Source organism: Carex rostrata, chromosome 4 (genome assembly GCF_964058835.1).
Source record: "Carex rostrata chromosome 4, lpCarRost1.2, whole genome shotgun sequence".
NCBI classification, from domain to species: Eukaryota; Viridiplantae; Streptophyta; class Magnoliopsida; order Poales; family Cyperaceae; genus Carex; species Carex rostrata.
In genome coordinates this window covers 4,189,909-4,207,562 of record NC_135921.1, presented here as the reverse complement: position 1 = coordinate 4,207,562, position 17,654 = coordinate 4,189,909, and the positions used below count along the sequence as shown (strand labels likewise).

The 17,654-nt window shown below is 33.3% G+C and overlaps 3 protein-coding genes across 3 annotated transcripts; 1 reads left to right on the top strand and 2 right to left on the bottom strand.

The window, feature by feature from the left end:
- The first annotated feature begins 1,757 nt into the window (after window positions 1-1,757).
- Window positions 1,758-4,667, top strand: LOC144552761 (protein WEAK CHLOROPLAST MOVEMENT UNDER BLUE LIGHT 1-like). Its single transcript, XM_078300754.1, has 2 exons — window positions 1,758-2,111; window positions 2,778-4,667. Exons 1-2 carry the CDS (start codon window positions 1,758-1,760, stop codon window positions 4,515-4,517), a joined length of 2,094 nt encoding a protein of 697 aa, XP_078156880.1. The 3' UTR covers window positions 4,518-4,667.
- A 75-nt stretch (window positions 4,668-4,742) lies between these two features.
- LOC144552762 (galactoside 2-alpha-L-fucosyltransferase-like) lies at window positions 4,743-6,928 on the bottom strand. Its single transcript, XM_078300755.1, has 2 exons — window positions 6,550-6,928; window positions 4,743-6,349 (listed from the first exon to the last, which is right to left on the bottom strand). The coding sequence occupies exons 1-2, from the start codon at window positions 6,734-6,736 to the stop codon at window positions 4,914-4,916; spliced, it is 1,623 nt and encodes a 540-aa protein (XP_078156881.1). The 5' UTR covers window positions 6,737-6,928; the 3' UTR covers window positions 4,743-4,913.
- A 376-nt stretch (window positions 6,929-7,304) lies between these two features.
- On the bottom strand, window positions 7,305-16,404 carry LOC144553393 (galactoside 2-alpha-L-fucosyltransferase-like). Its single transcript, XM_078301534.1, has 2 exons — window positions 16,147-16,404; window positions 7,305-8,913 (listed from the first exon to the last, which is right to left on the bottom strand). Exons 1-2 carry the CDS (start codon window positions 16,307-16,309, stop codon window positions 7,460-7,462), a joined length of 1,617 nt encoding a protein of 538 aa, XP_078157660.1. The 5' UTR covers window positions 16,310-16,404; the 3' UTR covers window positions 7,305-7,459.
- Window positions 16,405-17,654: the final 1,250 nt, after the last annotated feature.

The following is a 17,654-nucleotide window of genomic DNA, read 5'->3' as shown; positions in this document are numbered from 1 at the left end:
TTAAAGTTTAAATAGTTGATCCGAACCACTGAACATGCTCCATATTAAATATGCTTAACAAATTATATATATATATATATATATATATATATATATATATTTTTTTTTTTTTTGTAAAGCTTTTATTACTTTTTAGATAGGTACAAAATCACTATTTTTATTTAAAAATTGTGGTCGTGTTCTTGTCCAAAACATAGTTATAAATTCCCCAAAAATATAAACTTTTGTCTCAAAGTACATTTTAATATGGAGATCATATTTAAGCAGTTTGTATCGACTGTTTGAACTTTAAAATCAGAGAAAAATAATATGAGGCATGCTGAGCCATAAAAACATGAGGAATTTGAACCCTACTCGTTTTTTAATACCTTTTCAAATTATTTCCAAATTTAACACATAATCTATTCCATATCATTGAAGTTATGCAATTCCTTTTATTTTGTAAAAAAACCATTTGAGTTATTTTTATATCATAAAATCAATAAATTATTTAAAATTATGTTCATAATATATTTAAATGACGAATTTTAAAAAAAGGCAAAGGCTTCTATGGACATAAGGACCTATTTGTAAAATGAACATATTTTTTTTTTAAAAGTTCAAACAGTCGATCCGAACCGTTCATCTTGTTCTCCATATTAATATGTGCTTGGAGACCAAATTTTACATTTTTCTGAATTTTTTTACTATTTATTAAGATGGGTACAAAATTCAATGGTCTGAATTTGATATTTTTGTACCCATCTTAATAAATAGTAAAACAATTCAGAAAAATGTAAAATTTGGTCTCCAAGCACATATTAATATGGAGAACAAGATGAACGGTTTGGATCAACTGTTTGAATTCTGAAAATAAAAATATGTTCATTTTACAAATAGGTCCTTATGTCCATAGAAGCATCACTCTAAAAAAAAATATCAAATTTATTATTTTGGGTAAAAGTAAAGCTAACCAGACAACATCCGATGCTCTTTTGAGAACCATTGCTATGCTGATAAAATATTCGCTATACCTATACTTGACACGTGTGCTTTTCTCACCTCAAATACCAATCGAACTGTCCTGGCGTCTCTACATCGTACCACACAATTAAATTCAAACAAATTTTTTTTTGCAAGTGTGCGACAATAAAAAAGACACGAAAAGAACTTGTATTTTGTGAGGGCATCAAAAATGGGACAAAGATAGAATTCGAACGGACAGGAGATAAACCAGGAATTTTTTGATGGTGACAGTGTATGAGCCCTGTTTTACAAGCACGTGACTAGCACGTGCCTCTTCTCTCCCTCCATTTTTCCAGTTCCCGTCTCACTCTCTTCCTTTCCCCCGTAAATTTTAGACGGGAAGGGGAAAAGAAAAGGAGAGAAAAAAAATTAAAATTTCTCAAGTAAGTTTTTTAATGCCTTATTTATTTCTCAATTTAAAGTATGAAATTAGATTCTTGACAGATGGTTAGAGAGATATTGTATTGATTTTGGTTCTAATAGCGGAAAGAAGATGCTTATTCTTTGTCTTTATGTAAAAGTATTGTTTAATTTCGTTGCTCTACAGATTTAGAGAAAAAGTTATCCTCTTTCTTTTTCTCTTTTAGAGAAAGTTTTTTTGGAATTCTTGAGAACTTCTGATGGGTTGCATTATTGTTCATGGTTTTCTTTCAAATTATTCTTATGTTTTCATTAATTCAAGGAAAGAAATTATCTTTCTCTGTAAATTTTGATTGAAAGAATTTTTGAAATGAAGTTTTGATTGAAACAGAATGGAAGGAACCGACGATTTGACAAATTCACCCAAATTGTCCCCAGAAATTCCAAATGACAACCAGAGCACCGATACGGAAGCAATCAGTAGTTCATCAGTGCCAGTAGAATTAAAATCAGATTCTCCAATTGACAATATCCATGAAAACCCTGATCAAAAGGATGACAATCTCATCTCTGATACGCATGCCCCATTGAATCAAGAAGATGAAATCATGCACAACAATGGAGGCGAAATTTTTGAAGAAGGTGAAAAGGGAAAATATATTGCGCCTGTTATTGATACTACGGCACCCTTCGATTCGGTTAAGGATGCCGTGAGTAAGTTTGGAGGAATTTTGGATTGGAAAGAGGTAAGCATTTGTAACTCTTTTTCTTTAGTTTTACATGAGTTATGTTTTTCAACTAACATATCTGACAGCTTAAAATTGATTGCTTCATAGTTGTATTATTTGGAATTGCAAATGCTTTCCTTTGGATTCTATCTGGTTTATATTTCTTTTGCATTACCTTTATTGGTATAGTAACAGAAGGAAAGAAAATCAAGAAAACAAAATTACTAACCATGATTTTTGGGGGATTTGAGTCAAATATTGATATTTGGACTGAGTTAATTTAAATATGCTAGTATCTTGATAAAACCACAGTTCTGTACACATTGGAGTAACTCAGAATATGTTGTTTGTACAAATAAGCTTCTATCTTGAGCATGAAATTAGGTATTATGGAGGTTGTACAAATAAGCTTCTATCTTGAGTAACTCGAATTGCTCCGGAACAAAAAAAAAATCTATATTATGTGCTGCAGTTAGCTAATATCCGGTCTAAATCCAGGCTTAGTGCAGAAAAACTTAATTAGTTGTGTGAATGAAATCTTTCAATGCCGATAAATACTCGAGTATCTTACTAGCAACAGAAAAAAAAGAAAATAGAGAGAAAAATAAACACTCTATAGAGGTTCAGCCTTTCAGTTTGTACTTCTTATTATGCTATTGACATTTCTCGGCATTAATTTTACAGAGGCGCAAGCGTGTAAAAGTTGAGCTTGAGAAGGCACAAGTAAAAATACCCGAGTACAAAACAAAATCAGCTGTGGCCGAAGAATCCAAAACGATAGTCGTAAATGAACTTGCGGCCAAAAGACGACTCATAGAAGATCTCAAACATGGCCTCGAAAAGGCGCAAACTGAGGAGAATCAAGCAAAACAGGACTCAGAACTGGCACAACTTCGAATGAAAGAGGTGAAGGAAGGCGTGGCCTACTTGGAGAGCACTGCGACCAAAACACAGCTTGAAGTCGAGCGAGGAAGGCATTCTGGTGCTGTCGAAGAATTAGTGTCAGTGAAGAGTGAGTTGGAATCACTTCAGAAGGAATACATCTCATTGATTGAAGAGAGAAATGTAGCGGTAAAGAGAGCTGAGGAGGAAAACTTTAAATCAAAAGAGATTGAGCGAAATGTGGAGGAGTTGACCTTGGAGCTCCTTACACTCAGGGGATTGCTTGATTCATCTCATACAACTCATGTAGAAGCAGAGGAAGTGAGGATAAATGCGGCTCTGGATTGGGAAAAAGAGAAGCTTGCCATGGTGAAAGAGATTGAACAAGGGGAAGTGCAGTTGCGTGAACTCAGTGAGCAGGTAACTCGAACTAAGGAACTTGAGTCGAAGCTAGAAGCGGCTTCTGATTTGTTGGTGAGTTTGAGAGCTGAGTTTTTTACCTATATGGAGGCAAAATTGAACCAAGAATTGCCGGCAAGTGCGGAGGAAATGTCCAAAGAACTTGAAGAGGTAAAGAACACTTTGGAGAAGACAAATGATGAAGTGAAATGCTTGAGAGTTGCAGCCGCTTCTTTGAAAATAGATCTTCAAAAAGAGAAGGAAGCACTTGAAGAAGGCCGAAAAAAGAAATCTCTGGCATCTCTCTCTGTTTCTTCCCTTGAAGAAGAGTTAAACAAGGTAAATGAAGCGTTATCCAAGGTCATATCAGAAAAGGAGGCAAGAGACGAGCCACATGACCTAACAGCCAAGCTACAACAAGCATCAGAAGAAGCCGAGCATGCCAAGTCAGCCGCCAGCCTGGCACGTGAAGAGCTGGAAAAGGTTAAGGAGGAAACAGAGGAAACGAAGGCCGCAGCAAATGCCATGGAAATGAAATTACTAGCCGTGTTAAAGGAAATCGAAGCGACCAAGTCTTCTCAAGAACTTGCTGCTTCAGCTCTTGATTCTTTGAAAGAATCTGAAGAAAGTGAAGATCTCGTTACACTTCATGCCGAAGAATACCATTCTCTAAGTAAAAGGGCTAGGGAAGCAGAAGATTTGGCCAATAAACGCGTCATAATAGCAATCGATCGAATTCAGGAGGCGAAAGAGTCTGAATCATGTAGCTTACAGGAGCTTGAGGGAGCAAAGAAAGAAATTGAGGAGAGGAAGAAGGCTCTAAAACTGGCCTTAGAGAAGGCCGAGATGGCGCAAGAGGCAAAATTGGCAATTGAACAAGAATTGAGAACATGGAGAGAAGAGAACGAACAGAAAAGAAAAACCGTTGATGGAATGCCGATAGGATTGGCCGAGATTACAAATTTGGAGGTGGGTCTTGAAGCTAACAGTCCCCGAGTTATTTCAGGTGCGACGTGCCAACCAGTGAGTCCTAGGACTTATATATCGAGAAATTCACCTGGTGAGTCAAAGGTGAGGAGGTCGTTCTTTCCACGCTTGATCATGTTCTTGGCAAGAAAGAAGGTTCAAACCCTAAGGACCTGAAACATAGACCTTTCTCATTTGTAACCTTTTATTTTTTTGGTATTGTTAACTCTCTTTTTTTCCTGTGTATGATAATCAGTTCAGGATTTGTTAAATAGTGAAGAGTAAATAAATAATAAGCTTCTATCAGGTATAGAATTTTTCTTGGAAGGATTGCGAGTTATGTTGTGAATTTTGTTTCTTCCTTTAGTGCATAACTATTTTACATCCTTTCTGTTCATACGAGAAAAGCACCAACAGGCCCTCTTTTTAATGAAAAAAATAAATTAAACATTAGAAATCATTTTATGGATAAAAGAATTATTCAAAAAGTTGTGAGGTTACATGAATGCAAGTTGGATCCGGCCAATGACAAATTACTATCACATATAATCAGAAAAAAAATCATAATTGAGCCTAGCCTACTAGCTTTATGCCTCGTTCTACATCCTCGCAATGTGTCAGATGCTGTACAAGTGTCCCCAAATCGGCATTCTTCTTTGCTTTGCAATCATACGTCGGTGGTACTTGAAAGCATGGCTCCATTGACACAGCTCGTGTGCATGGCGGATCGGCGGGTTTCTGATCCCTTGGTGTCAACAGGATCCACGGTTTCAAACCCGCCAGAGCTTGGCCTATGTAACCAAATGTTGACCACCCACTAGTGATTAACACATCACAATAGCTTAGCAGAAACATCTCTGCAAGTGCTTTTTGGTTGTGGTATTGATTCTCCGTTTGTTGTTGTGATTCATGGGTTGGTTGGTTGATGGTAACTGTCTCCCCTGTCACAGTGCTATGCTCGTAGTACATTGATTTCAGTTTCTCAGAGTACTCAGAGGAGAGAGAAGTTATCAGCACCGCCTTTGATTTCATTTTACTTTTAGTTAGATTTAATGCACCATTCATGCTTATTTCTGGCAACAGGTTCGCCTGTCGAGAGCACATGAGGATTTGTTGCAAATAGTTCTCTGGTGTTATAGGATGCCGCGAAAAAACCCTGACTTGGACTCCGATCTTCTCGTCAGATCTTGCGAGGTACGCCGTGTGGTATCTGGTGATCAAACCCCACACTGTGTTGGTAGGATGGAAAAGATACCTTCCGATGTGGTGGAATACCGTCTCCTTTGCAGGAAACATCCATCGCAGTTCATCTTCGAATTGTGGTACCAGGAACAATCCCGGTACAAAGTAAATGTCAGATTGCAGCACCAACCAGTTTATTTTCTGAAGGACCACTTGGTGTTCTTCACAAAAGAAAAGTTTGTCTAAATGTTGGTAATCATGCTCTAAATGGAGATACACATAAGCTGGCAATAAGGCCGACGAGTCTGAACTATTTATCTTTTTATTTTTCAGCATATTACCGTAGCTAATTTCAGAGCCTTGTTTGAGCTTGGTCAAGTTTTTAATCGGAAAATTTCCCGGCAGGATCCAGGAGGAATCTGGAAACGGATTGCAAAATAGATCTACCATGTCTTCAGTTTGGTGTATTAGTAAAACCCGATTTGTGAGTACTGCATAAAGGAAGGCCGATGCAATTGTTAACATTCGGTTACCTAGACCATTAAATGGAGACCATACCAAGTAGTTGCAGTCCATTAGTTCCATGCTCTCTCCTGAGTTTAGTTGGACTATTGACTTGTGGTACAGAGCTGTGTTTGCGCCGCATTTTTTGTGGAGTTCTTCGTATTTGCGTAGTTTTGAAATGAGATAAGATGATGGCAAGTGAGGTGAAGCCTTACGGAGAAGTGCAGATTGATAGCGGCTCAGGCACGACTCCTCGTCAAATCTAGGAGAAAGCAAGCCACCTATGAACTTGTCCCTTTGTTCATCAGGTGTTATTGATTCCTCTGTTACAAAAAGGTACATATTAAAATTATATTAGAACAAAATTCAATATTAATATCATAATTATCTAAATTTTCCATTTATTTTTATTTAGAAAATAACACACGGTTTGGCTTGATTGTAAAAAAAAAAGAGAGCATCAGATTGAATTTTTTTCCTGCCAAGAGCAATAAATTTCAACTAATATTAGAAAAATGATTACCTTCATGTATGGTAACACTAATGCCCTGTAACCAAACAACCGACGACATCGAGCGGTGTCCCGAGAGAAGAAGCATGACAGGAAGAATAATTAAACAAATCACAAGGACCAACAGTGGCCTCATTTCTCCAAGAGCAGAGAGCTGGTCATATGATGCTTTTTTTGTACAAATTTGGTTAGTGGCCATTGAACTACTTGATTATCTCTTTAGATTCTCAGCTTGAGTTAGTGGAAAAATTATTGATGGTGATATCTCAGGCAGCCTACTTTTAGTCAACACATAACAGCTTTGTTAAGCAAAGTTAGTTATTTCTCCATGTGCAGAGCCTACTTCCAAGTTAGACTTTTTTTACCTTTGATTATATCCAAAGAAACCACTTTATCAATCTCACTTCTAGGTTAAGTCGTTGACCTGATCACTTCATAATTTATAGTTTTCACAATTTTGCATTCTTTACTATTATTATTATTATTATTATTTTTATTCTTGTGCTTTGTTGAACTAAAGTAACATTGAAAGTTTTCTCAATATATAGTTTTAGCCAATAAATTATTGGGCTTTCTATTGGACTTGAACGAGCTAAATTGTGGACTTATTTTTGGGCTTCCTCTTAAACTTGGGCCATTGACTATCAACTGTAAAGTATAATAAAAAAAATGTTCTTCAGTATTTTTGTTATTAAATAGCACACGTAACTCTACAAAATATTGCCTACGGGATTCTAGCCGAAAAAAAAAAAAATAATACACAAAAATATAGAATAAAATATCTTCATCTAGAAATTGAATTTGTACAATGCCCTATGGAATATTTCGTGCATCAGATACTAAATACAGCTCTAAATTAACAAAGAATAATAAAAAAAGAAAAAGAAAATAATAGAGGTAAAATGATAAAAAATAACCCAAGCTAGTCGACTAATTTAATGCCCTCCTCGACATCTTCGCATTGCCGTATATGTGCACCAGTCAGCTTTGTTTTGGATCTACTCTTTGTCTTGCAATTGATGCTTGGTGGCGTATGAAAACATGGATCAATTGTCATTACTCGACGACATGGCGGGTGAACTTTGTTTGACACCTTTGAACTGAGCAATATCCATGGTTTGATTCCAGCAAGATTATAACTAACATAGCCGAAAGTCGACCATGCGCTTGTTACCAGCACATCAGAGAAGCTCAACAGAACTATCTCTGCCAGAGCTTTCTCATTATGTGATTCATTCTTCAGTTGTTGTGCTTCTTCATGACTTGGTTGATATACAGTTACATGCTGGCTGACATGAGTAGAGCTATCATAGTAGCTCTTCATCCTATCATAATAGTCTCTGTACAGTGAAATAACTAAAATAGCCTTTGAACCCATTTCATCTGTATTCAAATAAGTAGTTTTACGGCTGTGCTGCGTAACATGTGGCAATATATTTTCCTTTAATGTGCAATCCATGATCTGATTGAATCGGTCCTCCTTTGACATGAGTGACCAAGGGAAATCCCTAATTTGAATCCCCACCACTTGGTTAGCCGTTGCAACATAAGATTGGTAATATTTCATAGCCAGTTCCCAAACCGAGTTGCCGGGGTGGAACAAATACCGGCTTAGATGATGAAAAACGGTCTCTCTTGAAGGAAACATTTGCGATAGTTCCTTCTCAAATGTAGAGAGCATGAACAAACCCGGCAAGAAATAGTTGTCAGATCTCACTAGCAACCAGTTAATCTTACCAAGCACAAAATGACTGTCATCACAAAAGAAAAACTGGTCATGCACATCCCAAATGTAACTACTCTCAAGATGAACATAAACAAAACTCGGTAGCATTTTGGACTGAGTTTTTGGGTCTTCAGATATCAAATTATTTTTTATCAAATAACCATAACTCAATTCTGAATGAACATCGTAGCTATCTAAACTTTCAATTGGAAAATTAGAAGGTAGGACCCAAGATGAACCGGGAAATGGTTGGCAAAATAGGTCGACAAAGTCGGTAACATGATCAACCAACAAGACTTTGTCGGTAAGGAGAGCATAGAGAAAAGTGGAGGCTAGGGTTAGCATTCTATTACCTAGACCTCCAAGCGGCGACCAAATTACATAATTACACTCTAATTGATCTGTACTATGCTTTGTTCTTAGCTGCTCAACAGATTTGTTATAGAGCAGAGTGTTCGGTCCGCATCGCTTATGGAGCACTTCATAGTTTCTTAGTTTTGAGACAAGGTATGGTGATGGGTTGTGGGGAGAGGTCTTGCGGTATAACACGGACTGGTAACGGCTTACGCACGAATGCTCGTCAAAATCGGGAGAAAGAAGGCCGCCAAGCAACATGTCTTCTGATCTTGATGTTGTAGACTGATTTGACACTGCAATTATAGAAAAATAAGGGATTAATATATAAGCAAAGTACATAAAGAAATTAACATTAAAATTAACTTGGGGGCATGTAAGCCGGTTAACCAAACCCAGATCAGTCTATGAACCTAAACATCTTCAAAATTTAGTTAATATCCTGTACCTATTTTATGGTATCTTCAGGTTTACTGTCAATGGAATGCAAATGTAACCAGATAAAATACTTTTTGTTGTTGTACATAATACATGCATTAATGTACGATACCAAGCAGTCATTTAGACATTTCATGATTTCATCGAGCATCTTGTGTTGGGTATTGATAAAAGAGAGAGGATAGTCAATCAGACATTTCATCGAGCGCCTTGTGTGCAGCAAATAGAATGCACCGGTAAATAATCTACACCAGTCTTTTCTCCAATTTACTGAATTATAATTATAAAGCCAGTCTGAGATGGGCCTTTAATTGGGCTTGTTTGAGCAAACATTTGGAAATGGAGAGGGTCTGACCGAAATCTACTAATGATGCACATAAAATGGGTTCAATTATGACTAGAAGCACTAGGAAACCAACTCAAGTTCAGAACCGTTGGATGTTCCAAGTTCGGACAGGATTTACATTTAATGATGCACAGAAGGTAACTTTTTTATAGTTTTATCGTCGCCACTTGGTCTATGTTAATTTTTGTGTAACAAGTAACATTTGATGGCTAAATGAATTAGAGTATGCTTTGCAGCACTGTTTTATACAGATAATACCACAGCGAAAATCCAAAAAAGGAATCTGCGTTCATTGAGAGAAGTGAGAACCAATGTTGTAAATCACCGTATGAGGTCGTCTGAGGGACATGGTGTCGTCAAGCAATTAATCAAAAATAATTGAGAATAATTTTTCTAATTGAGAATAATTGATTGATTAGTTAGAAAAATTCATAACAGTTTGGTTACCGTCAACGACTAATCAATCAATTAATCAGCCTAAATGGACACTTTTTACAACACAAGTGAGAACTACATTCGTGTACTGACTTTATGCTAAGAAATAATGAAACCATCCGTGTATTGACTTTATGCTACTACGAAAGCACATTGACAAATGAATTGTCTAGATTCGGTTCAACCGAGTTAAAAAATCGTGATTCAGAAATAATTTGAGAATAATTCAACAGAATAAAGTCATAAAACTAAGTTCTAAATCAGAGAAATTTTGACACTTAGATAACAACTGGAACACAAATTTTTATGTACACAAAGGAACCGAATCTCCTGCCCCTTGGAGGGCAGAAATTCCTGTCCCTAAAGTCACTACTGGGTGGGTCCGGAGTGAACTCGAGACAAAACTATATCAAATATTTAAATATTAAAACTCATTCCAGACCCACTCGATAGTGACTTTAGGTACAGTAATTTTCTGCCCTCGAGAGGCAGGTGATCTGGTTCCGTACACAAAGAGACAGAGAAGATTGAGTTTAAACTTTAAATCCACTAACTCTGTCTAGTAAGAGATACTTACACTTAAAGTTCCTCTTCTATTTTTTAGATTTAGAAAGATCTAAACCATTAATTTTAGATCCAACCATTCAGATCTTCATTAACCATGCAATGAATTCTTTTTAAATTTGAGAGGATTCTAGGAGGTTGAAAAAGTTTTGGGGCACTATAACACGTGATGGTCCAGCTACTCTAAAAAGATGTGAATACCTCACAATTTTAAAATTTCTTCAGATTTCAAAATCATGGCACAATAAATTTTTATGAACTTTACGCGAATAAAACGTAAAATTTGTAAAATTCACGAATCTTATTCATATTTGACAACAAGTCATAAAATTCACGAATCTTTTTGCGAACTTGTGTGCGAAAGTGCGAAGAAGAGCTTTTTTGGGTGACAACACACTCGACATTGATGAATCTGTCACAGGGAATCCAATCCAGTATGATATTGTAGCATGGTTGTCCAGGCAAATTCATTGTAGGTTGGAATTTATTTTTCTTATGCACACGTTTGATTGTTTGATTGCGGGTTAAAGTTACAACTGTTAAATTATTTATTTAGTTGTGGTTTAAAATTATGTAAAATAAGTTGAATCTTTTAATTCTCATATTTGTTTTCTTTTGTATTTGATAACAATTAGTAAGTTATTTAATTACAAAATAATTTAAAATTAAAAAAATATATATGTTGGTTTGGTCTATATACCCATTTTTGAAACTAGTTGGATGAAAAAAAAAAATTAAGTTCATATTTTAAACATAAGTGACATACTAATGTGCAGGCACAGCAAAATTATGAGTGACTGTTTTTAGAATTAAAATAATAAGATTATATATTTTAGAACACAACATAGAAACAATATAGATGACACTACAGATTATTTTAATTTTTCTATCAACTTTGTTTTCACAATACCTTCATAAATAATATCTCATATAACAATATCAGTAACACTAGGCGGCAGCAGCAGCAGCAATAATAATAATAATTGTAATAGTAGTAGTAATAATAAGAGTAGAATTAGGGTGTTCTTAAGTTCACCAGGTACTTTGTTGAACTCAACTCTAAATTCTGTCAAATCGGTTTTAAATGACAAATTCGAACCGTTGAAACCCTTCTACCTTTACGAGTGCTGCATCTACATGTGAAAAATTTAAACATTCAAATTAATTTCGTATAAAGTCAATCGGTCAAAATTAGAAGGTTAATGAATTAATTTTAATGCATTCATTTTTTGCAAGTTTTTTGACCACTTGACTTTATACTAAATTAATTCGAATGTTTAAAATTTTCAAACGTAAACGCGTCATTTGAGTTCACCAAAGAACTTGGTGAACTTAAGAAGACCCAATAATAATAATAATAATAATACTAATAAATAATGACAATGATGATCGACAAATAATAATAAGAATAAAATAATGATGGTAACAACAACAATGTGGAATAAGTTAATCTATCTTTCTAGATTGGTTAACTTATGATGGTATAAATAAATTTTTGTTTTGTGCTATTCCATCAAACTTATTCATATTTGACAATATAAGTGTGGAACAAGGTACTTATGACTTATGCCACAATTAAACATGAACTATAAGTCAAATTGTATCTTTGAATTTGAATCGTACGATTAGAATACACACAAATATTAAAAGAACACAGTGAATTTTAATTTGAATTAGATTGATCCGAGTTCTGATCAAATAGTCCGAATTCAAACTCAAAATTTGAATTACATCAGAGGATCCAAATTCGGATAGGCACCATCTCGGTCTCGGGAAAGGTTATATATGATTAATATCACTTTTTATTTTGCACTAACCTGATTTTTTCTTTTAGATAGAAAAATAAAAATTTAGCCTTCCAACTTTATTTATAACCTGATTTTGTTATTTAAAAAAAGATATTGTTATACTAAGCTTAAAGGACTAAAGATAAACACAAACTTCTTCTTTTTATTTTTAAATAATTAAATTGCAAGTCATAATGTAAAGCTTTCAAGAAATTAGTTCTCATAATTTGACATTGATCTACAACATATCAAGACAGTTTCCCTGCTCTTCTTTTAATGAGAGGATCTCAAGTTATCAAAAAGGTTTCAAATATTTACTATAAATTTTTTCAATGTAAGACTAATAAATATTTGTACAATAATTAGGACATATTTGAGGTATAGAATTGTCCGTTTTAATTACTTAGTCACATAAAATGAGTTTAGATTTAATAAAAACAATCTAGGATGTATCATAGTGACAAATGAATAGCTCGGGTTTGGTTCAATGGGGTTAAAAATTTGTATTCAAGAATAATTCAGGTATAATTCGGGAATGATTCGGTACCACAAGGAAGTGGAAAAAAAAAACCAAATTCAAATTTTTTTGGAAATAATTCGTAATTAATGTTTTATTCGCGAATAAAACGTATTATACGTTTTTTTGCGTTTTATTTGGTGGTCGGTTAGGAAATATACAAAAATGAATTAAACGTGAATTAAACGCAAATTAATCACAAATTATATTACTATGCATACAACAAACTGTAAATGCTTTACTATAAGTTATGCTACGCAAAAATATATTTATATTTTCAAAATTGATATAATAAATAATTATACAGGTATTAGGTTATATTGGATTATAAATGCGAGTTTTGATGATTTAATCACTTCAAATTTGAGTCCAGAATTAAGAAAAAAAAGGTCTAGGATGCATAAAACAATGTGTAAATCCATTACTAGAGGTTATAATGTGTAAAAATATATTTGTAGTTTTGAAATTGATCTAATAAATAAGTTATAATGTGTAAGGCCAGAATTATACGGTTTGGTGCATGTCTATTTCCATAAAATACAGTGATAAATCTGCAACAATTTTTAGAGTTCTATAAGCTTTTCTAGGAAGGAGAAGGAGAAGATCTTTCAAAGATTTTGGCAAGATTGAGGTTTTTAATTTGATAAAGGGTGTAATCATTTCTTTATTCTATTTCTTCTTATTTTTATCAATTTTTGTAATGAATCTCTCCAAGAGAGAGTAGATCTCTCTCTAGGCGTTTAGGTCAATGCATGAACTTGTTTAATTCTATTTTATTCGGATATTTGTTTTTATTATGATTGTTTTATGGGATTTAATTGTTAATTTCTGTGATTTATTATTTGTGTTAACTACATAGTTGGTATTTGAAATCGATGTAGTCCCGCCTTGGATTCGAAAGAACCATAGTAGTTAGGACGAGAGGAGAATACCAAATTATGAATGCAAATACCGTAGGTTTGGATTAGGATCTAACCAATTTATAATCTAAGCCAGAACTACAGAAATTAGGGTTAGAGACTTGGTGAAGGACGTAACTGTGAAATCAAACCCTAATTAGGACATCTCAAATTGAATTGGATATTGATATGATGGACTTAATCGTGAAGTACCAATATTCGAGGAGAGGAGAGGCTAACAAGAGCTTATGATCTAGGTAGCTAGGGTGAAGGACGTAACTGTGAAATCCGAATTACTTAGGCACGTTATTAATTCATGAAGGTGACCTTTAATGATATATTAGGTTAGAAACCTCATCAAATCATACATGAATTTAAACAAATATCGAATAGATAGAATTATCAATGAATTGTAGACCGAATACCCCTAGATCTCATAAACTTGAAAACAACCCAACCTTTCTTTTCTTTATTTTACTTTCATTTATTGTTTAAAACTCCTTTCTTCCGGGTATTGAACTCAAGTCGAGGATCATTAGAGCAAAAACCCTCCAATTTACTTTATTTGCACTTTACTTTGTTTTATTTTCTGAAATTAATTGTTAAAGTTTAAGCTAAGTATTTACCATACTCTCTGTGATTCAACATCCTAAGTACTACATTGATTAGTTGTGCGCTTGCAACAAACCTTTCTTTGAGTATTAAGGATAATAAATTTAAAGACAAAAAAAGTATAATCCAAACACAATTCCGTATATCAAAAATACTCATCATTCATGCACAACAATAACAGCAAATGCGTATCCGGAATAATGACCCAAAATAAAAAAAACCTATATACAATGAGCAAATGGCATGTTGCTATTATTCAAGAGGGTTCAAATGCCTCCATTTTTTGTGCCTCCATCATGCCTCCATTTTTTAAAACTTTAATAATTCAAAATTTAAAACTTAAAAATCAAAATAAAACCGTTGGATATGATCTACATCATTTTATCTATGCACATGTAAAAAATTATGACATTTCAATTTTATTTTGATTGTCATCAAGAGCTTGTAAAAAATGCACAAATTTGGATGATTTCTAGACGTTGATTTTTGAACTTATTGATTCACATAAAAACAAAATTGAAATGTGATAATTTTTTATGAGCACATAGAGAAAATAACATAGATCACATCTAACGGTTTTATTTTGACTTTTAAGTTTTAAATCTTGAGTTATTAAAGTTTTAAAAAATGGAGGTATGATGAAGGCACAAAAAATGGAGGCATTTGAACCCTCCTCATTATTCAATGCATGACAAGTGAATCCTATTAATTAATAATAAAACAAAATGCCTATAAAAAATATTCCTAGTTTGAACCGTCAAATTCCAAGGACGGTTAGGAGCAAACCGATGCAAATTGTAATATGCAAGAAGTAATTAAAAGTCAACCATTCAAAATAAAATTTAAAAGTTGGAGAATAACATGCATAATGACAATGATGGAGAACGACGCTGTTTCTTACCACTAATTGAGTAACAATAATGCAAACGGATAATTTCATAATTACTTTCAATAAAAAGTATATTTTTATAACTTTCTTTTCCGACAAACATAAAAATTAGGGGTGCAAATGGATCGGATATATTATTCGTCCGTATCCGAATCCGTATTCAAAAATTAGATACGGATATCCAATATCCAAATATCTTGCGGATACGAATACATATATGCATGGTTTTAAATTTAAATTATCCGTATATCATATAGTTTAATGTATATATTATGGAAAAATTTATGTTATTTATCGTTATAATTAAAAAATATTATGAACATTAGTATTTTTTTAATAATATTTATAGTTTTTTTGTGATAAATAATAGTATTAAAAATGGATATCCGATTTATTTCCGTTTAATATATGATCCGTGTCCATTTCCGTATCCGAAATTTAAAAATTGATACAGATATGGTTTTACCACTATCCGATCCATTTGCATCCCTAATAAAAATAGATCAAACACATTAATTTTCAGAAAAAGTGAATTTCAAGATGAGGCATAATTTAATTTTTTAATCTTAAATTTAGTTCTTTTTTATGAAAAAGTATAAAACTAGATATATATTTTTGAAATTTATTTGAACCGGCCGGGATTATAGTGTCTTTCTAACTTCATGTAGCTCTCTATTTCTGCATATTTTCTCTTCCTTCTTACTAACAATTTCATATTTAGGCTTAAAGTTCACACCTTTACACCCTTCATATTTACTCTTGTTCATATTTATGCTTTGTAGAATTGGAGAAAGAAAGAAGTTTATATTTAAATGTTATTTAAAATTAAAAATGAGGAACAAAACGAATTTGCTAATATATTTGAAGTGAGAGAAAGGGTGGGGTGTGGACCGGTTGAGATAATATATATATAGATGGATATATATTCTCTCAATTTATGTATCTTGCATATATATCACAAGTGTACTCATAAAAAGAAGAAAACAACAAAAACTATACAAACCACTTTTAATATTATCAAAATAAACAATAAACTAATTACCTCCTTCATGTTTATATCCATCAGTTTCTGTTTGAGATGAAGCTCTTGCTGGAGGAGTCGATTGCGGATTCGAGAAGCGCAAAACCAAACACACCATGGCGGTTACAAGAAGAACTACAAACAAAGGCCTGATCATGGCCATGAAGCTCCATCTCTTCTTCATCTCAAACCTCCCTCTTCGGTTGTCTCTCTGTTGCCCTTTAATAAAATTAAAAATAAGGTTTTGTATGGAAGAAAGCTTAATAGTGTTATCATGCACTAAGATTTGATAACTAACATTCAATGACCGGATTTATTTATTATATTAACCACGTGTTGTGTGATTCTAGAAATATTTGATTATGTTGTTTTCTTAAGACAAATTTGTCGCGCGGTTTAACCGGTAATATTTTCCAGCTGAAATGAGGTGTAATGTCAATCTTTAGTTTTCAAAATGCAATTTATTCTATGTACAAGGTGTTAAATTTCAAAGAGACGTCTTTGAATACACAACAGGGGGTTATATTTCAAAGATACTAGAGACGCCGTTAAGGAAATTATAACAAGAGATATTGATTATATTTCAATCTTCCTTTTTTTTTCCTTACCTACTTTTTACATACCGTTATGTACGTATTTGTTACTATATATCCGAATGCAATTTGCTTTATTATTATTATTATTAGTACTACTTTTTTGGTGACATCGGATAACATTGTGCATTTTCAAAGTTTTCAAAGTCTAAACAGTTGATCCAAACGTTCAACATAATGGATATATTAAGATGTGCTTGCAGATCAAATTTTACATTTTTTAGAATTTTTTTACTATTTATTAAGTATTTAACAAAATCGCTATATTCAGACCGTTGAATTTTTGTACCCATCTTAATAAATAGTAAAAAAATTCAAAAAAATGTAAAATTTGATCCGCAAGCACATTTTAACATATCCATCAAGTTGAACGGTTTGGATCGACTGTTTGGACTTTGAAAATGCACGGTGTCATCCGATGTCACCAAAAAAGGGTGTCATCCGATCCCTCCTCTTATTATATTGAGGTTATGGTACTTAGCCATGCTCACATAGGTCTGTTTATAGATATACATTTTTATTTTCAAAGTCTAAACTATTAATCGGTATTATTCAACATGATAAAATATACTAATTAAGAACAACTTTTATATTTTTTGTAATTTTTTTTAATATTTTTTTCATAGGTAAACCAGTCTCTTATTGTTGTTATTGAAATCTCTCTCTCTCTCTTTTAAAATATGTTGTTACTGAAATGTCACAATATCTAATTTAGACGTATCTAAAAATGATTTAACAAATAAAGATTCGGACTAATTGATGTAGATATAAAGACTTTTCAATAATACCTACGTCATATAGTTTTAAAAATAATATCTATATGATGTAGGCATGGATGGATCACGGATCAAGTCTACTTAGTGGTAGCTGGGAAATATAAAATAGATGGGTCGGATCTCAATTTCAAACCCGATAACAAAAACCAAGCATATATAA

Coding starts and splice junctions, on each gene's coding strand:
- LOC144552761 (XM_078300754.1), top strand. CDS start 1,758: ATGGAAGGAACCGACGATTTGACAAATTCACCCAAATTGTCCCCAGAA. Junction 2,112..2,777: donor GAATTTTGGATTGGAAAGAG/GTAAGCATTTGT, acceptor TTAATTTTACAG/AGGCGCAAGCGTGTAAAAGT.
- LOC144553393 (XM_078301534.1), bottom strand. CDS start 16,309: ATGAAGAAGAGATGGAGCTTCATGGCCATGATCAGGCCTTTGTTTGTA. Junction 8,914..16,146: donor TGGATATAAACATGAAGGAG/GTAATTAGTTTA, acceptor CTATAATTGCAG/TGTCAAATCAGTCTACAACA.
- LOC144552762 (XM_078300755.1), bottom strand. CDS start 6,736: ATGGCCACTAACCAAATTTGTACAAAAAAAGCATCATATGACCAGCTC. Junction 6,350..6,549: donor TAGTGTTACCATACATGAAG/GTAATCATTTTT, acceptor TTTTTGTAACAG/AGGAATCAATAACACCTGAT.